Raw genomic sequence first — 27,116 nt, forward strand, 5'->3', positions numbered from 1 at the left:
TTTTTCTGGACCCCAGGCAGCAGCTAATGGGGATCCATAATAACTACAAATACAAATACAAATTATCGATCAACCTCCTAAACAGGACCATGAATCTGCTGATCATGTGTTTCTCCTCTCTCCTCCTCTTCTCTGACTATAGTAAGGACAACTTATACCTATTATAGTAGATATGAATTGCTTAACATTTAAATATGCATTGCATTAATCCCTATAGCTTTAGCATTTAGATTCTACCAAAGGTACAGTATACTGTGGCTGTTCCTGCACTTTAGTTACACCTAAATGTAGATGATCATAATTCACGTTGTCTAGGTACAGATCATTCTGTATCTGATTTGACATGCAGGAACAGTTTGTTTTTGTGTGTGTGAATAATAGTCGCAAAACAAATTAGACTGGATGTTGGGGGATGGATCAGGGACACACAGATTAGGCCCATCCAAAATCTGCTGACTAGCTTGTGCGTTCCAAAAACACTACAGTCTTATAAAAAAGGGTTCCAAAAGGGTTATTCGGCAGTCACTATAGGAGAACCCTTTTGGTTCCAGGTAGAACTCTTTTGGGTTCCATGGTGAACACTCTGTGTAAAGGGTTCTACATGGCACTCAAATAATGCTTGAAATGACAACAATCTCACAGTTGCATAACGTTCACATTTATTTGGTTTCAAATCCTAACACATTCTAAACATGCATTGAACACGTATGGATCACATTCATCACAGGTAGTAAGTAACAAGACGAGGAGAAAGGGTTTTCAAAAGATACAAAAATAACAACAAAAAACATGGCAGATACAAATGTCATGTGTTTCACCTGCATATCTAGTGGTATCTTCACATTCAATGGAAAAACATTAAGATGTTATTCCCAGAGATACATTCTGATTTTATCTGCTCTTCTGGTTGCCTTAGACATTCCCCATTGTGGGCTCGCTGATGAGCCTCCGTGAATTCATTGTTATAACACTGAATGAGCTTGTTAAAACACTTTTAAAACACAAAACTCATTCACCAGTTATTATTGAGAGGAGTGAGGAAAAACATGTGAACAACAGTAAATGGCAGTTTGGCCAAAGTTACATTGTAATTGATAATCACTCACAAGCAGCGTTATAAATATCAATCATGATACTGATCATTTTACTCTTTACACTTCACAAGTAGATTGTTTGGTACATCAAAACAACTATATCAATATAGTGAAGGAACACAATACATTGATTGGAATACAATACTTATTAATATGACACTACAAAGTAAACTGATTCAAGTTTAGATTCCTGTCGAAATTCTTTGGTATGGTAATCATGACAAGATGGTAAATAAGATCAGTTTTCATTGATCAGTGAGGTATGACGTCATTAATTACATAATCGATGTTGGAAAATATATGATGATCACAGATTTTTAAAAAGTGGTTAGAGTAAATGTAAAGTGGCAAGGTGGTCAAACTAACTCCCACCCACTAAGGCCTAGGCGACAGTTTTTCCTGAGGTAGCACGGAATAGCATATGAGGCAACATTCACATGCACAATAAGTAACAGTGAGAGGTAACTGGATAAAATAAGAGACACAAAATAACAGAACATTGGTGCAATAACCACATTTCCATTCAAATGTTTTAGGCGAGTAAAGTCATACGGTATAAAAAAAAATCCTGACAGCTGTGATGGAGACATTTCGGTACAATTTTATAAATGTCGACAGATAATTTGTTAGTTCGACATGGTGGGATCTTTTCGTGTCAGTAAAATTCATTATGCAAGAAATGGTGGTGGAAACGCATTTATGCACAAATATTGATATAATGACCATCATACCGAAAGTTAACTTGGAGTCACACAATGATATGGTGTATGGTCCTCCCGCTACGAATCGGGAAATCATGCAGTTTATTAGGCTACAGATTAAATCATGTGTGATGGAGTGTTAAAGGTGATGAGCTTTACGCTCCTTTCCAATAAATATTGAGGGTCTGACATGATGATCGATGCTTGACTGTCGTTTGACAAATGAAAATATTCTCGCTCTTAATAATCCATAATAATCTCATAATCCGCACAGCCTAACTGCACTGTATGTGCGAGCTGTTGGCTAGAGCACAGGTTCCACGACCAGAATAGTCACATGTGCCATTTAGCACAACAGTTTTTGTGACAAAACTATCCGTAGAGCTGAAAATGCGATAGAAACACTTTGAAATGTAGATTTTTTTTTGGTAAATGAAAATTGAAACAAATAAATACATTTTTTGTGCACTACCGCAAATCCGTTTGGTGGAAACACCACTGGTGGGAAATGCGCATATTTTCTTTATGCGGATTTTAGAATATTTGCAAGAAAATCAGTACCAATTGGATGGGAACCTAGCTATTGAAACCAATGAATATGATTTTTTATCAAGCATTACCTGTGTGAAAGTAAAATACGTGATGACACAAAAAAAGAGGTAGTTTCAATATAGCAATTGCAAATGACATATCCATTATCGGTGAAAACACATTCTAGAAAATAATAGAATACTAATGAGAATGTAATACATGTATTTCAAAACATGAAAGTGGCAAACAGTCGTGGAGGTGGCTGTAAGGTAGGTAGCAATGTGACGTTAGATAAAAAAAAAACGACTACTAGGAATGATCTGCCACTAAGAGTCTCTATATTTCCGTATGATGGCCATAGTGAAACTGTATGGGGACAGCAGCACTGGACTAGGGTCTCACACACATGTCCCCTAAGAAGATCTGATCCCTGAGTTTAGGCATGCCATGTGTACTAAGCCCCCCAGACCAGTGGCTGGCTGCTCCCCATCATGACTGGAACACCTCCCGGGCTTTGTTTACTGATGGTAAACTCTCAGAAATCATGCATAAATATGCATATACAGTGCATTCAGAAAGTATTCAGACACCTTGACTATTTTCACATTTTGTTATATTACGGCCTTATTCTAATTAGGATTTCAAAAAATAAATGCTCATCATTCTACACACAATACCCCATAATAACAAAGCAAAAATAAATGACATAAGAATTCAGACCCTTTGCTATGAGTCCTGAAATAGAGCTCAGATGCATCCTGTTTCCATTGACCATCCTTGAGATGTTTCTACAACTTGATATGTGTCCACCTGTAGTAAATTCAATAGATTTGGAAATACCTGTCTATGTAAGGTCCCACAGTTGACAGTGCATGTCAGAGCAAAAACCAAGCAATAAGGTTGAAGGAATTGTCCGTAGAGCTCCAAGACAGGATTGTGTTGAGGCACAGATCTGGGGAAGGGTACCAAAACATTTCTGCAGCATTGAAGGTCCTCAAGAAAACAGTGGCCTCCATCATTATTAAATGGAACAAGTTTGGAACCACCAAGACTCTTCCTAGAGCTGTCTGCAAACTGAGCAATTGGGGGTGAAAGGTCTTGGTCATGGAGGTGCCCAAGAACCTGATGGTCACTCTGACAGAGTTTCAGAGTTCCTCTATGGAAATGGAAGAAACTTCCAGAAGGACAACATCTCTGCAGCACTCCACCTATCAGGCCTTTATGGTAGAGTGGCCAGACGGAAGCAACACCTCAGTAAAAGGCACATGACAGCCCAGTTGGAGTTTGCCAAAGGGCACCTAAAGGACTCTAAGACCATTAGAAACAAGATTCTCTGGTCTGATGAAACCAAGATTGAATACTTTGGCCTGAATGCCAAGACTCACGTCTGGAGAAAACCGGCCACCATCCCTACGGTGAAGCATGGTAGTGGCAGCATCATGCTGTGGGGATGTTTTTCAGCGGCAGAGACTGGGAGATTAGTCGGTCTGGACCTCAGACTGGGGTGAAGGTTCACCTTCCAACAGGACAACAAACATAAGGACACTGCCAAGACAACGCAGGAGAGCCTTCAGGACAAGTCTCTGAATGTCCAGACTTGAACCCAATCTGACATCTCAAATAGAGATTCGAGGCTGTAATCACTGCCGAAGGTGCTTCAACAAAGTACTGAGTAAAGGGTCTGAATAATTACTTAAATGTGATATCTGTTTTTTCTTTTTAATACATTTGCTTTGTCATTATGGGGTATTGTGTGTAGATTGATGAGTAAAAAAAACAATTGAATCCATTTTAGAATAAGGTTGTAAAGTAACAACATTTTGAAAAAGTCAAGATGTCTGAATACTTTCTGAATGCACTGTATATTTACCGGTTTCACAGGGGCCTGCCATTGGTTAATTCACTCTCTGCATATATCATTCTATTCATCAAATCAGTGTTTATGGTAATAGTAAAAGTAATCAATTCGTAAACACTTTAGAATTGTAATATCAATACCATGAATATTATTTCCTTTGGAACTGTGGCATCAAGTTGATAGAATCACATTCAACATCCATCAGAAATGATTAAAAATAAAACAAATGATAGGGGTCTTTTTCCACTCCAAAAAACAAAATACATGAAATGTATCACAACAAAACATGGAAAAGTGGCTAATTGAAACTACTGAAACAAAGAACACTGCATTGGTGAAAGTATTCAAAGTGTGGTTCAGGACATTAGATGGTACAGTGTAGTACAGTGTTAAGGCTAAGAAGATATAGACAGACTAGTCTAGACCCAGTGATGGAGGCAGCAATCGTAAGCCAACCTGTTGATTGAGGTTAGTTTGGTTATGCTCAGAGTGGAAAAGGGACCTCTCTGACCTTGCTGATGTTAAGTCCTGTCTCCGACCATCTTCCGATAAATAAGCTAAACACTGAACTGGGAGCAACAGTTAAAGTCTTAAAACATGCCCTTAAACAACAGCCACTTTCATAAAACAGAAGAAAATAAAAAATGAAACACTTTCTAAAAGGACCTACAATGTCCAGAATTCTACAATTAAGAATCCTACAAGTACATCAGCATAGTGACCACTGAGTAACTCATGAATGCAATACATAACACTCACTTTACCCTGTTTAAATACCGGTCCACTAGGACCTGAGAGAGAGGAGAATGCGGGGTGGGCACTTTGCCATGGTAATAGTCAAGGAATGTCTCCTGCCTCACCACAGCATGCATAAAAGAGTCGTTGCAAGGACTGCATTGCTCCACATTTTAAACAATGGTTGTTATGAAACGGCTAACGGCTGGTTGAAATGATCATCTCATACTTCATAAATAAAGAACCTATTTCTTTATATAGCTTTTTTAAACAATGTGTGCAAGCCAGAAGTAACCTCTAGTCTGTCAACCCAGACCAGATTAATAGACATGCCCCTAATGTCTCCTCCATCTCTCCTCTGTTGCAGTCAAAATACAGTCACCTGAGCATTCTAAACCCAACACTGTCTACAAATGTAGTAGTACAAATGAACAAGCCAGCATTTCCTTGTAGCCTAACTGTGCAGATCGGACCATCAACCCAGTGAGCATGTGCAGAGGCTCAGGTTTGGGCAAGGAAGTACCAGTGGAGGGCTGAAAGCCAAGGTGGATTGTATGTCTGAAGGAATAGATGGGTGCAACAGGGACTAGGAGAGAAGAGAGTGGAGCCATTGTTTGTGGTGTCTCAGCCTAGGGGTTAAGATAAGAACGAGCTACACTGTCTGTCTGAGAGTCTCCCCTCTGGCTCTTAAACAGATTGATTCATTTCTTATCCTGGTCCTTCATTGATAAGAAACCATTATACTGAGCTATCGACTAATCACTAATCTATGGGTGCTGCTTAAAAAACTTTGCATATCACATTGGTCAAAAAAAATAGCATTAAAGCTAATAACACATTTCCCCTACCCCTGCAACTATGCAACTAAATTTGCTCTGCAGTCTATGATTGTAGAAAATACCTGTAAGTTCCCACAATCGAACAAAATTTCACCTCACTGAAAGACAAGGAATGTTACATTGACCAGGCCATCCCTACAGGATGTCTGTTTGTGGATTGTATGAAAGAGTGTACAAAAATACTACAGGAAGTGAGAAAATACACCAGAACTAGTGGGAAATTCAGGACATTCATTTGTTGATTGCAGGGTTGAATGCTTTTCTATCTTTGGTTCAAATGAGTATGCAGCAATGCCTTTGGTCAATGTAATGGTAAAGGCCGACTTATCTTCTATGATTCAGGAGTTTACAGCATTTACAGGGATTTGATTTAGACCGGGCAACCTCTTCATTTCAAAACAGCGAGAAAAAGGTACCTGAAAATAGCAACATCATCTTCCTGAGGTAGTCTCAAAACACTTGTCAACTCATTTATACCCGTCCCCATTCCGAATCAAATCAATCTTAAAAATCTAGTTCTAACAATGGCAACACCGACACGTTGAGCAATCGGATACATATTTGTAAACTCCAAAGACCAATGCATCTATGTGCATTTAGTTTGTACAGAAGCATGTGCACAGCGTAAATCAGCATACATTCAGCTCTGTCGTGTAATAAATATATAGAGAACAAAAATTGCTTGTCACATTCACAGGAAGGAGGACCAGTCCCTGGCCCCACCCCCCAGGTAAGATTCTTGTCAAAGGGCGGTCCTGGGGCCAGGGTGCGGGGCTCAGTTCCCGGGGGAGGTACCAGTAGTAGGCATACAGGGAGAACTTCCTGTCCTGTTGCTGATGAAGCTGGATTTGCAGGAGTGCAGAACTGCTTTAAACAAGAGGGGGAGCTGTTCCAGAGGAACGTTCACCAGCTTCCCTGGAAAGAAACAGGTTTTTTACAGTGTGTGAGTACAGAACAATTATCCTATCGCCTACCTTGCTATGGACCTTTATATTAGCATGTCATAAAATACAACGCCCTCCATGCCAATCCCCATGCACCAACTTACCTGCCATGAAGCGGATCTCTGGCAGACACATCATGATCTCAGGGAAGCGTTTGGGCTGGTGAGGGTACTTGTACTCTGTGTAGTCCTGACACACGTACCAGTAGCGCTTGTTCAGTTGCTCCAACTGGGAGACGTTAGTCAGACCGCGGATATCTGCACAGACAGGAACACATTGAGGACCTTAGCTATATGTATAGTGTGTGTGACGTTTTCATTCTTTTGACTTAATAAAGCATCTGAGCAGCAGAGCAGTTGTTGAAGTCCTGTTGCAACAGTGCTGTGTCTGGCTGGCTGTGCATGTGTGTGTGTTACCTTGGTTCAAGAAGTTGATGGCTTTCATGCAGGCGTACTCCTCGTTGCTGACCTTCAACTGGTGGAACTTGCGGAACAGATAGATCAGCCTCTCCATTAACTCCATGCTATCCTCACTGAACCTTGGGGGGGACGCATACAAAAACATGGTGATATTGTGAAATGTGACACACACAAAAACAAAACGTACACAAAGAACACAAAATCAACAAGACTTCCAGCTCTCACACACACTCGCACACGCTACAGAAGTGCAAGACTTCCAAGGAAGAAAAAGTTAAAAGAGAGTAGAATCATGATAATGTGAAAGTTGATTCATAATAAGAAGGGGAAATTAAATGGGGAGAAGTGGATTATGTCTGATCCCCTACAAGTGATTAAGGACATTCATCTCACTAACTAAACATTTCCTTTTTACTTTGGTTTTAGATGCGGGGGGACATAATGTTTTTTTTTTCTTCAGTCAGATAAACACTCCAAACAGCCTACCTGAACCTCAGAGACATCCGCATGGTCCTAAAGCCAACTGTTGCCTCGTTTTGTATCACATTCCATTGATAAATGCAATTTCAGGAAATGTGGGGGGTAGCATGTCCCCCCATCCCCAGTGAAAATTGTGGCCATGGCTTTAAGGAGCAGATACTAACATGTCAAACTGAATAACTGATCTCATCAATCTCCATGCCTGTCTCTACACTACAGCTCCCCTTAGATCCGGGTCTCTTTATCTAATATCTTTAGTACATGTGCCTACACAGCGTTTAGCACTTCCATAGTTAGTCAGACACCTTCTCCTTGAATGGGAAAACTGCAGAAAAATGGGCTATTGCAACACAACCCAGCCGTAAATTCAATTGAAAATTAGGAGCAAGTGTGCCATAAGGTCAGATAACTCTGGTCTGATTTACACACGACTAAGCCCCCACAGTATTATGGCCAATCTAGGACGGACCTGTATTTCATAATGGCCCAGACTGTGCTAGCCACAGTCCTGAGGAGTTGTCTGCTTCACGGGCCAGTTCATTTGGCACACGTCCAATGCCAATATGTGTAATGGTACAGACATCATTGCCTTTAAAGATAGTGAACTGACAGTGTGGAATGATGGTCACTATAGGAGGTTGTTGTTGTAGAAGGAAACACAACTCAACTTTTGACATGATCCCCTCTCTTTAGAGCCCTGTTCAAACACCACACCTCCAAACATACTACAATAACATAAGCCTAGGTGAGCGAACAATATTGCATTGTAACCTCTGATGCATGAACACCAACACCAAATAAGAGTAGGGGCTCTCAGATAAATGGTCTCTTTCCATACATTGATAGCAAAATAAACCTATGAACACATGGCCGGCGGGTATGGTCACCCCCAGTGTCATTGTTTAACACTGACAGTGATCCTACTGCCTGGCAGTACTTGCCCCTGCAGCTCCTCATCAGAGGGAGTGTACTTGGCGGTGACGTCAGCCAGGTCTCCAAAGATCTGTGCACTGTAGATGGTGAGGCAGGACAGCAGGATCAGTTCCTGCCAGGTGGAGCTGAGTAAACAGGTGTAGTCCTCAATAGACAGCTCACAGAAGAACGGCAGCTTCTTGATCCACGAGATCTGACGGAACAGCAGCTCGTCGGCCAGACGACACAGCAGCGCAAACAACTCCACCTGAGTCACCTTGTACCTGACACACATAACAGGGAGACAGAGAGACGCGGATGTGAATATCAACAGGATTCATAACAGCATGCTGTTCATATTATTGTATTGGGCCAGGAGCTTTGGCTGACCTGGTCACATGGTCAGAAAATGTATATTGTAAAATGGAACACACATTTCTAAAACACATTTCCGAATAGATTTCTGCTGAAATTGTTATGTGAAATACATGCCACACTTCCATTGCTCAGCAGAAATGTCAGGTTAAGCAGGCCTACTCACCCTTCCTCTATCAGCATGGGGGTGGCCAGTGGGGCCAGGTCCTCTGCAGCCACAAGCTGCATCACCAGGGAGTGTGACTGGGGGTAGAGGCTGCGGGGCTGGGGGGCCAGCAGGCCTGACTGGGCAGCGTAGCTAAAGAGGTGAGGTAGCAGCTGGTAGGGGGTGTTCATGGGGGCGTTGATGTACTGGTCCCTGACAGCAGCTGTGTAGCCACCACCCATCTCTAAAGAACGACTGTACAGAGAAAACACAATAGTCAGATATTCATTCAAATAAATACTGTACTTACACTAAATGCCATCAATTATGTTTTGGTATCTCATAAGTGTGCCTCAGTTGCTGAGATTTTATGAATACCTGTTTCTATGCACATCTAACATAATCAGAGTACATGTTGATTTAGATAAATTGATGGTTACACAGAGAGATGTAAATACTACTATGTTTGGCCTTGCTGCTTGCAGATAGACACTATGCATGTCTCCAAAAACAGCAGATAATGGGCTGAATTCAATCTACAGATATCGCTGCTAAATCTCAATAGATTGCATTCAGGCATTCTTTCGGTAGCAAACTTGGCAAAAACTAGGTAATGAGGTGGTACAATGTCAGGGGCAGTTAATTATCTCATACATGGACTAACTGCTGACAATGTTTACGATGCTCCCTCATGTAGACGAGTTGCTAACTCACTTGGATGATAGAGTGGAAGCAGGTGAAGGCTGGTTGCCCTCGGAGGCGCCGTTGCTAGGAGAACTGTGGTCACTACTGTCACCGTTGTTGCTCCAGGTGTGCTCCGGCAGACTGGCTTCCTCCTTGAACTCCTGTCCCGACATGATCCGCTCAATCTCTTCATCTGTGATCTGAGAGAGAGAGAATGAGAGTGAGAGAGAGCAGAGAGAGAGGGAGAACAGAGAGAGAGAGAGAGAAGGAGAGTGAAAGAGCAGAGAGGGGTAGATTGAGGGTGAGAGTAAGAGACATCTGCATTGATTAACATAACACTGTTATCCAGGGTATAATTATCCTAGGAAACACACACACACACACACACACACAAGGATAAGGTACCAACAATATGGCTGTCCATGGCTGTCCTTACCACTTCATAAACACTATACAGAGAACATAATCTACAAAGCCATTTGCAGAGCATTAGCATATCAAGACTAAGAGCCTCTTCACACTTACTACACATTCTTTAAAAATACCATCGGCTCCTATTACTCAAATGTAAACTTGTGTACTTGTTGATTAATTCCAACAACTCAACCGCTACCTCTGAGGTAGCTCACAACACTCGCCCAACAGTTGCCCTCCTTAAAGCAGGGCAGTGTAAACAGAATAGTCTCATTGAGCCAACACTCCTACAGCATAAATGGTAATAGCAGAGCAATGTTTTTGAAACAGCTGAAATGTATAGACATTTTCCTAATGTTTCAGAATTGTTTCCTTGAGTTTTTACCTGAAATTGCAGTAACAGCCTGCTACATGCTGAAATTGTTGCAGTAGCTTCTGTCTGCACTGAGCCACATAAAACTATGGAAGCCCATCCCCACCACCAAAAACATGTCAAATGTAGATCATACAAATAGGATCTGTTTTTGTCTTTTTCATTTGTAACATTGTGTGGTGATTTCAGAGGTGGAACCACAGGTTCCAGAGTAGTAGGGAGAATATGATTTCCCGGGGCCTAGAGTTTTTCCTGATCTGGTAGTAGGCTAACCTAACCAACTCCGGACCCTAGGTGTAGCGTATTAAAAAGGTATGTCATCACTATTGTGTGGATTGATTAATTCCAGTCAATAATTTGGAATTAAAAAGGCCTAAGTAGCCTAGCCATCCAAAGTCTGAAAATAAACTCATTTGATCACATTTTCTCAGAAGACAAATAAATGGTGTTATTTTAGGCTATAAATACATAGCTTAAGCTATAAAAACAGGATCAAAATGAAACCTGGTTTGTTGGAATGTTGTAAGGTAGGCCTATTATACTTTTATATTCATATGAGAGGGTTAATTGTTCATTTCTGATAGGCTAACGTTACTTGATGAAGACATGCTGTTATAGCAACTCTGTGCTTATGTCTTGAAGCTAAAATGTATTGAGTGTAGCCTACAGACGAGAAAATAAACCCTTTCATTGTCTGCACATTGTTGCCTTATTCAAGACTGTAATATGGTTTGGTTGCATTATTCAATAGTGTAAAATGCTTAAGAAGAAAAGCATATGTCACTGTTGAATAGTTTGTGCTTACTGGATAGTGGCTACTGTGACATTTACGGTGAATTTGAACTGCGGAACAAGAATGTCGGGTTACCAGAAACGTAACGAACTGTAAGGCAAGGACGAAATGTGAATTGAAAAGGAGTATTTTCTTTTAAAACCCCGCTCCTCAGACTTTCCTTCAAATCTCCTTCAAAGCATTTTCCCTGATATGAGATTTGACGATCAATCCACACCAATACGCATTCTTTCACATACTCACTACTTTACATGCATGCATTTCAAAGCAATATAATTTAGTCTTAAAGGCAATTACTCTATCTATCTTGGCTATGCCTAAATGACTATTGAAAAGCATGGCTAATTCTCCATCTAATATTAATGGCATAGATGGAACATTTTAAATAATGCCTGGTGCGGCAAGCAATAAGGGATGCTGATTACCTTGTTACCTTGTTCAAAGCCAGCTAATGAAATTATTAGTGAATATGAACATTAAAATAATCACACATTATTATTATTATATTATTACTGTCAATAATGGGTTCTAAGATAATTCAACTGAAATGGAAAGGATTCAAATTATGAAAGATTCTGAAATATCAAAGGCACTGTTGGAATCTAATAGTTAGCTGTAGTAGAGTGCACAGTGAATATTTACCTGGACAGGCCCGATACTTTTGTTTCTTCCTCCTGGCATCCCATCTTCCCTGATTGCTGGAAAACACAAATAACAGCCATAAGCACCCCAACAAGATATATGGGGAAGAGGTGCAGGGCATACACAACACAAAGTACAATGAAAAAAAGTATGTTTGGGTTTCATAACACAAAGTCCAATTCCTATGGGGTTGTGATGGCAACGTTTGTACTATGGCTCTACCTGGTGGTGGCTGCTATGATTGTGCCACAGGAGAAAATCAAGAAATTGTACAGTGAAACGAGAACATTCACTTACCCAGTCAATCCAGCAGAGGGCACTAGCTACATAACTACAGAGCTGGGGGTCTGATTGAGAGCTGAAAGTTCTTGGAGCTCTTCTAATTTAATCTGTGGTTCTAGAACAATCTATGGTTCTAGTACAGTAAAATCTAATGTGTGGCTCTCATCCGCTTGTCAATCTGCCTCTTTGGTCTCCCCTCACCTTTGCGGTTCATTCCCATCTGTAAACACTTGAGCAGGCGGCAGTATTGGCAGCGGTTGCGTTGCTTGCGCGACATTTCACAGTTTTTGTCTCGGCTGCATCGGTACACGCGCTTGTTGCAGATGCTGCGCTTGAAGAAACCCTTGCAGCCCTCGCAGGAGATGATGCCATAGTGCAGGCCTGTGGCGCGGTCTCCACAGATGAGGCAAACACGTGGGTCAGCTGCATCATCTGACAGAAGAGACAGAATGACTGGTGAGAGCAGAAGACAGAACAGATATCTGACACATTCACTACATGACCGTCGAACATCTCATTCCAAAATCATGGGCATTAACATGGAGTTGGTCCCCCTTTTGCTGCTATAACAGTCTCCACTCTTCTGGGAAGGCTTTCCACTTGATGTTGGAACATTGCTGCGGGGACTTGCTTCCATTCAGCCACAAGAACATTAGTCAGGTCGGGCGTCTGCTAAATGACTAAAATATAAATGTAAGATGTGTAATACAGCTCTAACCATCATACTGTAACCTAGGGTCGCCAACCAGTGTGTAACCAGTTGAATGTGAGGAAGAATGAGCACAGAGTGTGCAGACATCTTGGATGTTTTATTTAGTATGTCTGAGAAGAGAAAGGACCAGGCTAAAGTGACACATGCTGGCCTGTCTGGTGATTAGTTTACAGGCTCTCCTTTCTCTGAGATGGACACAGTGACAGCATCATGTAAACTCTTCAGAGTGTCTATAGTCTAACACCACTCAGTGAAACCTGACGAGATTCATTCCGATTTCAATAAATATAGATTACATTGAAACGCAAGCCCACATAAAGTCTACATTTCAGTGAACATGCTGGAATTTGTGAGAATGGAATTCATTTGAGTTTATTAAATATATCAGACCAACTGCTTACTGATTCTCCAACTGGTAGTTTCATATCACAGCTGTCTTAGAAGACAAACACAGTGCATACCATTAACAGAGACTTCATATTTCAGCCTTCAACTTGTTTCCTCGAAGGATACATGGAGCAGCTTTTTTTGCTGAGCGTTTCAAAATGGGAAATGTTGTAAAGACCGGGCCAAGTGAGGGCAGTAATTTGGAACATATGTTGGGGGATATTTGGGGGCTTGGGTAGAGGCTAGAAGGAGGGGCTGCCTTCAAGGAAGTAGTGGAACAGGATGTCCCAAATGAAGCACATTCAAAAATAATAGGTTCAATTACACAGTGTTAGCAACTTAACAACATGTGGTGGCCATGAGAGACCCAGATGTGAAAACAGAATAAAGACAATATACCTACACTACATGACCAAATGTATGTGGACACCTGCTCGTCAAACATCTCATTCCAAAACCATGGGCACTAACATGGAGTTGGTCCCCCCTTTGCTGATATAACAGTCTCCACTCTTCTGGGAAGGCTTTCCACTAGATGTTGGAACATTGCTGCAGGGACTTGCTTCCATTCAGCCACGTGAACATTAGTGAGGTCAGGCACTGATGTTGGGCGATTCGGCCTGGCTCTCAGTCGGCGTTCCAATTCATCCCAAAGGTGTTCAATGGGGATGAGGTCAGGGCCAAGTTCTTCCACACCGATCTCGACAAACCATTTCTGTATGGACCTCGCTTTGTGCACGGAGGCGTTGTTATGCTGAAACAAGAAAGGGCCTTCGCCAAACTATTGCCACAAAGTTGGAAGCACAAGAATCGTCAGTCAGCAACGGGTGTGGCTGAAATAGTCAAATCCACTCATTTAAAGGGGTGTCCACATACTTCTGTATATATAGTGTAGCTTACTACAGTAGCCCTTGGCGCCAAATACCAATACCACTGATGCTAAATAGCTTTAGCTTCACATTCATCTCTATATAGTGACAATAGGTGTGTATGTGCATGCATGCATTGTTGCTTGTACGTGTCTGTGTTTGCATATGTTCCAGTGGGTGTGTGTGTTGGAGTTTGGATCGTAGAGAGATATACTTCAATCTAGAATCCTTAGTTGCTACATCTATTTGTGGACCTATACACTTATGATATATATCCATTGATTCTCGAGTAATATAACTTAGAAATGCCTAATGAGCTTAGTTTAACTGCCGTACCCCATCAGAACCCAGAATATTGGCTTGTTTTAATACTCCAATGTTTGTAAACAATGTAAATGTAAACAAACATGTTATAGGCCCAAAACATGTTTAGAACTATAACTTTTATATCATGTCTGGCCAGTCCTTGCCTCCATAGCCCTGTCTATGAATTTGAGTGGTTACATTTCTCCAGGCGTTGTATAAAAACAGAGGCATCCCCACTCCTGTTTCTCTAAATAGCTACGGGATGGAGAAATATAACCACTCTCAAATTCATAGACCGAGCTGATGATATCAAAACTATAGTTTTGAGACTATATACAGTGTTTGATTACATTTACGTTGTTTACGGCTTATATTCTGGGTTCTGGCGGGGAACGACAGTTGAGCTAATAAGCTCATGAGGCATTTAGAAGTTATATTCTTCAAGAATCAATGGGTACATGTTATTAATTTGTGTTAACCTATCCACCAACACCTGTCCAAAAATGGATGTCGCAACTAAGGATTCTATCTTGAAATGTATGACTTACAATCCTCTGGGAACTCCTGACATTCTTAGTTACTTTGCTAATCACCATAGAAACTGCACAATCTCCAGACCAGCACACTTTGATGACACCAAAAACGCTGTTTAAAATCTTAACTGGAAAAATCCCCATGTACCTCTAGGCTAGATGATAAAACTCACCATGCTGACAGAGAATAAATTAACCTAAATTCCCCACTCTCTGCTGTCCACAGTGTTAGTGCTACCCTAGCCCAATAATGGACTAAAGGAGCCTAATAATGGACTAAAGGACCTTATACGGTCCTTGGACTACGCAAGGAGTGTTGTATGGCATTGAAGCTTGTCTGGAGGTTTGTGAACACAGTGTCCAAAGAAGGGCCAGAAATATACAGAATGGTGTCGTCTGCATAGAGGTGGATCAGAGAATCATCAGCAGCAAGAGCGACATCATTGACATATACAGAGAATAGAATCGGCCCGAGAGTTGAACCCTTTAGCTGCCCCATAGAGACTGCCAGGGTTGACACACTTAACTCTATCTGAGAAGTAGTTGGTGAACCAGGCGAGGCAGGGTAGCCTAGTGGTTAGGGCGTTGGACTAGTAACCGGAAGGTTGCAAGTTCAAATCCCCGAGCTGTCGTTCTGCCCCTGAACAGCCAGTTAACCCACTGTTCCTAGGCCGTCATTGAAAATAAGAATTTGTTCTTAACTGACTTGCCTAGTAAAATAAAGGTAAAAAAAAAAAGAAAGTCATTTGACAAACCAAGGCTGTTGAGTCTGCCGATAAACCCCCATTTAATAGATAATTGACCAACAGAACTTGGGATGGGCTGTCTTGGTAACTGATATCATAGTTAGGAAGCTAAGCCAGTGAGGGTGGAGTTGTTGTGTGTTATCTTGTGAGCTCAGCCAGCCATGCTACAGATCAGCACATGGACACATTCCAACTGGAAGCAGCCTTTGCTCTGCTGGGCTATTCACTGTAACCATGGTATCAACCCATCTGTTCAGAGCTTTTATGAGGGGGGATGGTGCGGGGGTTGAGGGGTGTGTTGTGTGTTGGTGGATAGTGGATAGGGTAGCACCAGCCCATTCATAGACGCTAACTACCTTCAGCGCCTATTGACCATAGTATCTTCTGGCCGGGGGAGATTTGTGAAGAGCCCCAACGCTTGTTCTAAATGTTAACACGCATCGCTTGTGATACGGTTTTGGAAACAAAAGGACCATATCTTTCACATCAGTGAGAAACAAAATGTTAAATTACTACACATCTTCTTTATATGGTTAGAGTTCCCACACGGCCACATTTCCATGTTTCAGTGCTTGTTTACGGAAAACAGAGTTAACTACCTGTGCTTATTAGATATGTGTGTAAACGGAAGACTGACATCACAAATGTGTTGTCAAGGAAAAATACTGTTAAAACAGTGTACAGTAAGTGTATATTTTGCATTTGGGAAATTATTTTGATGTAATATGAAAGTTAAGAGATCTTATTTTTCTAGAACCCTACCGCAACTGAGAATTGATTCAAGTTTAGATGGAGTATTTGGTTGTTTTGGCTGCCAGAGCCAATAACCCAGTCCCTAGGAATTTGTAGTTGTCCACATATTCTTGGTCAGAACCGTACAGAGTAGTGATGCTAGTAAAACTAAATGCATGCTTTTCAACCGATGGCTGCCCGCACCCGCCCGCCCGACTAGCATCACTACTCTGGACGGTTCTGACCTAGAATATGTGGACAACTACAAATACCTAGGTGTATGGTTAGATTGTAAACTTTCCTTCCAGACTCACATTAAGCATCTCCAATCCAAAATTAAATCTAGAATCCGCTTCCTATTTCGCAATAAAGTCTCATTCACTCATGCTGCCAAACATACCCTCGTAAAACTGACTATCCTGCCGATCCTTGACTTCGGCGATGTCATTTACAAAATAGCCTCCAACACTCTACTCAGCAAATTAGATGTAGTCTATCACAGTGCCATCCATTTTGTCACCAAAGCCCCATATACTACCCAGCACTGCGACCTGCATGCTCTCGTTGTCTGGCCCTCGCTTCATAGTCGTCGCCAAACCCACTGGCTCAAGGTCATCTATATGTCTATGCTAGGTAAAGCCCCGCCTTATCTCAGCTCACTGGTCACCATAGCAACACCCACCCGTAACACACGCTCCAGCAGGTATATTTCACTAGTCATCCCCAAAGCTAACTCCTCCTTTGGCCACCTTTCCTTCCAGTTCTCTGCTGCCAATGACTAAAAAAAAAAGCTAAAATCACTGAAGCTGGAGACTTATATCTCCCTCACTAACTTTAAGCACCAGCTGTCAGAGCAGCTTACCGATCACTGCACCTGTACACAGCCCATTTGTAAAGAGCCCACCCAACTACCTCATCCCCCTATTGTTATTTATTTTCGCTCCTTTGCACCCCAGTATCTCTACTTGCACATCATCACATTTATCTCATGTGTAACTCTGTGTTGTTGTTTTTGTCGCACTGCTTTGCTTTATCTTGGCCAAGTCGCAGTTATAAATGAGAACTTGTTCTCAACTGTCCTACCTGGTTAAATAATAGTGAAATAAATAAATATAAATAAAAGTTTGTTATCCCCTTTCTCATCATCCATTACTAAATAGGGAGTGTGCTTCAAACATAATTCCCAAAATAAAGGAACATGAACTAGTTCCCTCCTGAAAAACAGATGACCACTACTGGACAAATTTGAACAGTAAACCTATAACTGTGAAGGTTTAGAGATCAACATGGGAGACTGCATTATGACGTTTCATAAAGATACAGAGAGAAACAACCACAACTCTGGTCTTTAACGCCATTCTCAGCTATTACACTATGACTAGCATGACTAGCACACTGTAATGAGTGCTGGGTGGTTGGTTGTTGGTCCCATAACCCAGTCCTGAAGTAGCCTGGTGAGACCTCAGCTATAGTGGGCCTGATTAATGCTACCTCCTCCTGAACCCATAGATTAACCCTAGCTGCTCTGAGCTAAGTCTTTCACTGACGGCCTTTGGTCAACCTGCACATCAGATAGACGTGAACTTTCCCCTCATACAAGCTCATCCAGTTATGGGAAGCCTTTGTGAAAGGTGGTCAAGACTCTGTCCCTGGAATAACTCATCATGTACAGTACCAGTCAAAAGTTTGGACACACCTACTCATTCATGTTTTTTTATTTGATTTGATTTTTTACTATTTTCTACATTGTACAATAATAGTGAAGGCATCAACACTATGAAATAACACATATGGAGTCATGTAGTAACCAAAAAAGTGTTTAACAAAGTAGCCTTGATGATAACTCTGCACACTCTTAGCATTCTCTCAAACAGCTTCACCTGGAATGCTTTTCCAACAGTCTTGAAGGAGTTCCCACTTATGCTGAGCACTTTTCCTTCACTCTGCGGTCCAACTCATCCCAAACCATCTCAATTGGGTTGAGGTCGGTTGATTGTGGAGGCCAGGACATCTGATGCAGCACTCCATCACTCTCCTTCTTGGTCAAATAGCCCTTACACAGCCTGGAGGTGTGTTTTGGGTCATTGTCCTGTTGAAAAACAAATGATAGTCCCACTAAGGTCAAACCAGATGGGATGGCGTATCACTGCAGAATGCTGTGGTAGCCATGCTGGTTAAGTGTGCATTGAATTCCAAATAAATTACCGACAGTGTGATTACCTCAATAATCTGGTTGAGAGAATGCCAAGAATGTGCAATGCTGTCATCAAGGCAAAGGGTGGCTACTTTGAAGAATCTCAAATATTAAATATTCCGATGGTCAGCCATCAGAAGCTAGATGAAGGGATCTGCCATTCAACTGTATTAGGGTAACATTTTGGAGTGACAGTGGAATCAACCAGTCACATTTTGACTTAATGGGTGGGACAACTAATGCTTGCCAGAGCAAGATGAGCTAAAATCTAACAAAGGAACATTAAATAAACCCTCTCAAAGTTGTTCAGTTAGTTGGACGTCAAAATTGCACTGATAAACAATGGCGAACTGTAGTCTCCTCGTCCTTCTGCAGCTTGCCTGCCAATGCATGCTTGCCCCAACCAAGCACCAAAGCTAACTGGCTAAAGTTGGCTGGTTTGCTAGCTAGCTACTTCCACACATAAACGAGAGAACACCTCACTCTGACCATTTTACTCACCGTAGCATATTTTCTAGAGCGTTCTTGACTAACAATAACTTATTTTCCACTACGTTTACTGACACTGGTCATATTCAGCGTGTGTTGCGCCTTCAGAAATTCATCACGGGTTCTGCACTCTGGTACACTCAGACGAGAGTGCTCAGAAATCGGAGTAAAGTAGTGAATTTGCGAAAGCATTATATGCTAACTGGATAATAGTCGTTGAAGTTCTTGCTAGCTAACCAAATGACACCTGCATCTCTAGCCCCGAAAAACGATATGAGGAGAAAAAGTCAGTCACTCCCCCACTCGTCCAATGGCATGACATGACATCCTCATAGCAGCTAGCTAGCTATCGAGCTAATGTTAGGCTCTGTGTTTTTAGCTTGCAACATAAATAGATTAGCTAGCCTATTAGCCACATTATGACTGACTTGTGATCCTTTCCCTTGCTTGTTTGATTGTATTGACATTCCCATTCCGGATGAATGCTAGTCACATTCATCCGTTGTTGTCCATAATATTGAGTCATTAAAACTGAAACAGTGCATCCCGAATGGAGGCAGCAAACAGTGTACCAGGCCAGCTGTGATTTGAACCTGATAGCAATATGTTTTGGATTAACAAGAAATGTATTGGTGAATTATATTAATCATGCATTGAACTGGATCCATCTATTCTGCCTACAATGCCTTAGTGTACGTCATGGAATGTTGAGTCAAATGGAACCTATTTTTAAAATGTCTTATTAAGTTGGCTTTGTAGCATACACTAGGATTTTTTATATTTTTTACTGGTATTATGATTATCTGTTTGTTTCATACCTGCAAAGTAGTTAAAATGCTGTGAGTTCCACTTTAAACTTTAGGTCAAATTTTGTGTGCTAAACGTGAAATGCTTTTTGCAATGGGAAGTAATAGTTGTACATTTCGATTAGGAAATGCTTAATGGTTGTGTTTTGTATTCTTATGATTAGGACCTACTGGCTTATTATGTCAGAATTTATGGACTGTTTATGCTTTAACATCATGCTGTGTGTGACTGCTGTCTTCCATCGGCCCTATACACTGGTGTAGTGGTGCCTGGAGAAGTGTGTATACTCTAATTTTGCCAAAAAGTTCCCAAATGGCAACAGTGCAAAAAATCATGTTTTCCTATGATATTCTGCTGAAATTAGGCCATGTGTGAATATATTCACTTGCTTTGCGATTGTGTAGGCTACTTTCTGCATGATTTCTCTATTATTTTACATAATTGATTAAAAAAACTGAGCTATCACATTTACATAAGTATTCAGACCCTTTACTCAGTACTTTGTTGAAGCACCTTTGGCAGTGATTAAAGCCTCGAGTCTTACAAGCGTGGCAAACCTGTTTTTGAGGAGTTTCTCCCATTCTTCTCTGCAGATCCTCTCAAGCACTGTCAGGTTGGATGGGGAGCATTGCTGCACAACTATTTTCAGGTCTCTCCAGAGATGTTCTATAGGGTTCAAGTCCGGGCTCTGGCTGGGCCACCCATGGACATTCAGTGATTTGCCCCGAAGCCACTCCTGAGTTGTCTTGGCTGTGTGCTTAGGGTTGTTGTCCTGTTGGAAGGTGAACCGTTGCCACAGTCTGAGGTCCTGAGCACTGTGGAGTAGGTTTTCATCTTACATCTCTCTGGACCTTGCTCCGTTCATCTCTACCTCAATCCTGACTAGTCTCCCAGTCCCTGATGCTGAAAAACATCCCCACAGCATGATGCTGCCACCACCATGCTTCAACGTAAGGATAGCGCCTGGTTTCCTCCAGACATGACGCTTGGCTTTCAGGCCAAAGAGTTCAATCTTGCTTTCATTAGACCAGAGAATCTTGTTTATCATGGTCTAACAGTCCCTTAGGTGCCTTTTGGTAAACTCCAAGCGGGCTGTCATGTGTCTTTTACTGAAGAGTGGCTTCCGTCAGGCCACTCTACCATAAAGGCCTGATTGGTGGAGTGCTGCAAAGATGGTTGTCCCTCTGGAAGGTTTTCCCATTTCCACAGCGAGTTCTTGGTCACCTCCCTGACTAAGGCCCTTCTCCCCCGATTGCTCAGTTTGGCGGCTAGCTCTAGGAAAAGTCTCGGTGGTTCCAAACTTCTTCCATTTAAGAAAGATGGTGCCCACTGTGTTCTTGGGGACCTTCAATGCTGCAGAATTGTTTTGCCACCCTTCCCCAGATCTGTGCCTCAACACAATCCTGTCTCAGAGCTCTACGGACAATTCCTTCGATCTCATGGCTTGGTTTTTGCTCTGACATGCACTTCTTCCTCTTCTATGATATTATGGCGGTCCACAAACCAACATTAAAGGTGCATGACGCCATCTACTGTGCTGGAGTGTGTAGTCAATCACGGTTTACAACATTTCTATATCCTCCTACCTAAATCAGTTCTTCTGAAAAAAAGAGCCCTACTAACTTCTAATAGACCCTCCCCCACTCCCAAAATCGCTTCCAAACTCCCCCAACCCTGTCCAACCTCAATGACCCTACACTTCAATCTTTCCCTCTCTTCAACATACTTACAACAATATAACAACACAACAACACATGCTCCACCGTTTCATCGACCATACACTCCAGACACAAATCATTCCCTTGCTTGCCAACCAGATGTAATAACAAGTTCAATGTATAATGTCCTAAGCGCAATCAAGCAAGCACCACCTATTTCTTCCTAATCTGACCTTTGAATCTTGGTCCACCGACCTTTCTATGGAGGGCATATAAACGCTGGCCCTTAGGCTTAGCGTCCCATCTCTTCTGCCACACATCTATCAAAATGGCTCTCATCTTACATTTGGCCTCACCTCTACCCAGTGGAACACTAATATCAATTCTCTCTTGTTTCAAAGCTTTTTTGGCTGACTGGTCTACAATTTAATTTCTGACATGCACTGACAACTGTGAGACCTTATATAGACAGGTGTGTGCCTTTCCAAATCATGTCCAATCGATTGATTATACCACAGGTGGACTCCAATCAAGTTGTAGAAACATCTCAAGGACGGTCAATGGATACAGGATGCACCTGAGCTCAATTTCCAGTCTCATAGCAAAGGGTCTGAATACCTATCTAATAAGGTATTGCAAAAATAGCAAAAACTGTTTTCCCTATGTTATTATGGGGTATTGTGTGTAGATTGATTAAAGTCTATTTTAGAATAAGGATGTAACGTAACAAAAAAGGGAAGGGGTCTGAATACTTCCTGACTGAATGGAAGCTGCTAATTATTTGTTTTTAACTCCACTGGTCTCGGGAATAAATTACGAGTCCTCACCTTCTGAGACCGAGTCAAGACCGAGTACAAATGCATATGACACCGAGACAAGACCGAGACACTCAATATATTGTCCGAGACCGTGACAGGTCTTGAGTACTACAACACTGACTGCAACGTAATCCGAATCCTGCTATACAGATGTAGGAACTTAATTTGAGCCAGTTTTCTACAGCAAGAAAATAATCCTACACCAACAGGACATTTTTATTATTATAATAATTAACTGGTATCTTGTAGGGGTTTGATACATTTCCTGTAAGGGTAAATCAAGTCTAAAATGTCAAAGTGGTAAATACTTTGTAATTCATTTAAGCATCAGCTGTCAGAGCAGCTTACGATCATTGCACCTGTACATAGCCCATCTGTAAATAGCCCACCCAACTACCTCATTCCCAGATTGTTTTTTTTGCTCCTTTGCACCTCAGTATCTCTACTTGCACATTCATCTTCTGCACATCTATCACTCCAGTGTTCAATTGCTAAATTGTAATTATTTTGCCACTATGGCCTTACATCCCTAATCTTACAACATTTGCACACACTGTATATAAACTTTTCTATTGTGTTATTGACTGTACGTTTGTTTATCCCATGTGTAACTCTGTGTTGTTGTTTTTATCGCACTGCTTTGCTTTATCTTGGCCAGGTCGCAGTTGTATATGAGAACTTGTTCTCAACTGGCCTACCTGGTTAAATAAAGGTGAAATAAAAATATATATAGTTTTTTAAATTACAAACTTCAGATGCCTTTTAAACTTCAAATAAACTACACATTTTAAATGTCCTGCATTGCATCAAATTAAGATCCTACATTTGTAAGAGGTGCTATCTGTCCAGTATTTCTCTAAGCCTACTATAAGAAGTAGAGTGGGCTTTCAGAGTCCAGAGTCCAGAGTAAGGTTCATGTATTAGAGCTAATTAGCCAGAGCAGGAGGAATGTATAGGAGGATAAAGCCTCTCCCAGATATACTGAATAGTGAATTGAAGACCTTTAAATCCCAGTGGTATTACCATTTAAATGGTACGAGGTCTAAATTCTGTCTCCTTAGGAAGCTCCTCAGAGGTTGTCATACTGTACACACACACACACACACACAATAGGGTCACTCGGTTCCCGCCAGTAGATTATAATTTAATCATTAGTTAATAACGTGAACACACCGCCACCCTGAAAACAGTGAGGAGCTTTGACTCAACACAAGCGTTGTTGAAGTGTGCAATAGATTTTTCAGTGACACGACTCCAATTTTTGGTCTTCTATATGGAACACTCATGTAATGACTATCTATCACACTGCCATACAGATAACAATGTAGTACAGAGTACAATTAAAAAACAAGGCCTGTCAGAAGTAAGTTTAGCAACATATCTATTTACACTCGTATTCAGAGGAATTGGGATTAAGTGCCTTGCTCAAAGGCACATCAACAGCTTTTTTTACCTAGTCAGCTCAGGGTTTCAAACCTGTGACCATTCGGTTACTGGCCCAACACTCTTAACCACTAGGCTACCTGCAGCCATATACGATGAGCATCAATTTGCTTTCACACTACTACATATTGCAGCATGTAAGCACTTTATATCCAGAAAATGTTGATGTCCTATATAATGATTCCATGTGAAGTGACTTTAGCCTGATTAAAATGAGCTCTTGGAGCACAATGAGGACAGAAGCCTGTGGTCCAAGGAAGGGTGGAGGTATCAGAAAAGGTTCAGCTTGAGGTCTAAATCAAGAGCCCTTCAGTCGTTAAGCCCCTGTGCTGTGTACTAAATAGAACAACACCTCCACTAAGCCTGCCAGAAAAGAAGACAAGACCCACATACGCCCTTTGTTTAAACTGAGAGCTATATTCTGTTTCTCAAATTGGCTGCCACCAAAAGGTGCTCTTTTTGGGGCATACTGTATACGGATCTTCCTCTGCATTGTCTTGCTTATAAGTTATAGATCACCAACACCATGTTCTGTTTAGCTATTTTACTTCAACCCAAGCTGTGAGAGCACATAAAATATTTCATTGCCTTAAAACAAGTCTAAGATCACATAGTTTTACACTATGGATCCTCCTCCTCAATAAGCCATTTGTCTGTCTTACTTTAGCACATGAATGCATCAAAACCATATATTTCATTGAGCATCCCATGTGAAATGCCTGACATCCTTCAATGAAAAAAACACAATGACCGTTAGTTTCCTTAATTCACACCAGCAGAGTCTTATTTGCCAAATATGTCACCCTCTCTTTCAAGTGCATGGCCACCATATAAACAACCTGCTTCACACCTTCACACACTTGATCTCAATGTGTCACGTCAAACTCTGGCTCCGCCTCACATCCCCCTATGGCAGCGAGTGGTCCAGTCTGTCAAATTGGTTCCATCCTGGTTCTGGTCACCCTCCCTTCCCCCGGCTCCTCCTGGATCATGTGACCAGGGTGATAAATCCACAGTAACGGGACAAGTCGAAGAGTTGTAAAGTCAGGCCTTTGCTTCATCTTGAACTCCACCCTCTCTCTCTGCAGCCTAATTCCTGGGACCCCCACCTTACCCCTCCCTCACCCAGCCCTCCCACTGAGTCCATTAAAGCCTGCATTGTTTCCCAGGGGTTAGGCTGGGTTTCATTTCAAACTTTAACGCAAACCAGGAAATGCAACGCAAGCATTTTAAACCAGAGTCCATGGACAAGAGACATTCCCAAACACCACTCCTGTTTCACACTGATCCAATAATGATATTGGCCTACTTACAACTACATTAGTGAACTTGATGCACAAGGTAACGTTTGGAGTTAACCCTTTCAGTAATCTTATTTCAGCAATTAAAACAATGCTCCTTATCAACAGGTTTGTTTATACTGGGGGAATAAAATTGAAATTCAAAAAATGTAACCACTCCCTTTTGGTAAATTTGTTAATGAACTGAGCATCTCTTTTGATTTGGCTCCATGGTTTCTCTCCCCATGTCCTATTACCTGTGTCATGCTGAGAAAAGAGACATATAGTGGCAACATCTTCCCTTTGTCAGATTCCCAGTCAGACAAAGGTCAATGGAGGAGCCTTTGAATGGGTGACACTGGGACAAGGCCTGCTGAAGGGTATTACACTCAGCAGTTTGGTCTTGTGTTTCCATTACAATCATGTCCAGCTGAAAGGGAGCAGGGGTTGAATGGAGCTCCTGTACTTTTCCACTGTTCCCTCCCTCCCTCTTTACATCTCTCTCTCTACAATACTCACTCCTTTAAATAAGATTGTATTTGTGCCGAATACAACAGGTGTATGGACCTTAGACCTTACAGTGAAATGCTTACTTACGAGCCACTAACCAACAGTGCAGTTTCAAAACAAATATGGATAAGAATAAGAGATAAAAGTAACAAGTAATTAAAGAGCAGCAGTAAAAAATAACAATATATACAGGGGGTGCCAGTACAGAGTCAATGTGCGGGGGCGCCTTATTAGTTGAGGTACTATGTACATGTAGGTAGAGTTAATTAAAGTGACTATGCATAGATGACAGGGGGTACAATGCAAATAGTCAAGGTAGCAATTGGACTAGAGGTTCAGGAGGAGTCTTATGGCTTGGGGGTAGAAGCTATTTAGAAACCTCTTGGACCAAGACTTGGCGCTCCGGGTACCGCTTGCCGTGCAGTAGCAGAGAGAACAGTCTGACTAGGGTGGCTGGAGTCTTTGACCATTTTTAGGGCCTTTCCTCTGCCTAGTATAGAGGAAAGGGTGCATACTTTCTCCTAACTAAGTACAGTACATGCCGACTCATTCTCTCTCCCACTCTATCTCTCTATCTCTATGAGACAGTAAGAAGATAGAACCAATCAGCACCTTTCCAACAGTCAGCCACCATGCTGTTTGGTCTCTCCTGTCTCCACAGTGTTATGTTAATTTATGCAGTTGCAGATTTGGCTCATAGTCATGACAATGGTGGCATGTTGACATCGCATACTATACTGGATAACATTTAACCCCCCTCACACAGTACTGTCTCTGGGAAGCAGGCTGAGATCTTACCAGGGATTACAGCCTGGGTCATTAGCATTGGGTAATTACATTCTAGCCAGATACCATGTTAATTCTATGCTATTTAATACTATATTAGTCACTAGTTTGTAAGATTTTTTTAGAGATAACATTATTAAACATTATTAAAGTGAATCCAGCTCATTCCCAAAATATTGATTAAGTATACAAATAAACCAAAAATGTTGAGTTTCTGTAACAGCATAAATGGTAATGTTATCTTGCATTCTCTTTGCCCTAAACAGCGACAAGTCTTGAGACAATAGATACTGAGCTCTGCTGTTCTCATTTCTATGTTTTAACCTGGCAACTTTGGCATACTGCCGTACCACAAACACATTCATTTGAGTATCTTGATGAATACATCTAAAGGTACATTTAATAATAAAATAAATAGCATGTTTTATTGTGACATACACCAGATAGGTGCAGTGAAATGTATGGTTTTACGGGGTCAGTCATAGTAGTACAGCGCCCTTTGATCAAATTAGGGTTAAGTGTCTTGCTAAAGGGCACAAGGACAGATTCTTTGACCTCAGGTATTCGTAGCAGCAACCTTTCGGTTACTGGCCCAATGCTGTAACTGCTAGGCTAGCTGCTGCCC

The 27,116-nt window shown here is 41.6% G+C and overlaps 1 protein-coding gene across 1 annotated transcript in view; it reads right to left on the reverse strand.

Annotated features, from left to right (window-relative positions):
• Positions 1-647: 647 nt before the first annotated feature.
• LOC118394216 (nuclear receptor subfamily 6 group A member 1-A-like) overlaps positions 648-27,116 on the reverse strand; it is a 29,691-nt gene continuing 3,222 nt past the window's right edge. The window contains exons 2-9 of the mRNA XM_035787442.2: positions 12,423-12,653; positions 11,940-11,995; positions 9,748-9,917; positions 9,055-9,288; positions 8,543-8,797; positions 7,119-7,240; positions 6,807-6,959; positions 648-6,673 (exon numbers count right to left, since the gene is read on the reverse strand). Coding sequence (XP_035643335.1) covers positions 6,534-6,673; positions 6,807-6,959; positions 7,119-7,240; positions 8,543-8,797; positions 9,055-9,288; positions 9,748-9,917; positions 11,940-11,995; positions 12,423-12,653 — 1,361 coding nt within the window. The 3' untranslated portion in view covers positions 648-6,533. The remainder of the gene's footprint in view (positions 6,674-6,806; positions 6,960-7,118; positions 7,241-8,542; positions 8,798-9,054; positions 9,289-9,747; positions 9,918-11,939; positions 11,996-12,422; positions 12,654-27,116) is intronic.

This window comes from Oncorhynchus keta, chromosome 14 (assembly GCF_023373465.1).
Source record: "Oncorhynchus keta strain PuntledgeMale-10-30-2019 chromosome 14, Oket_V2, whole genome shotgun sequence".
Lineage (NCBI taxonomy): Eukaryota > Metazoa > Chordata > Actinopteri > Salmoniformes > Salmonidae > Oncorhynchus > Oncorhynchus keta.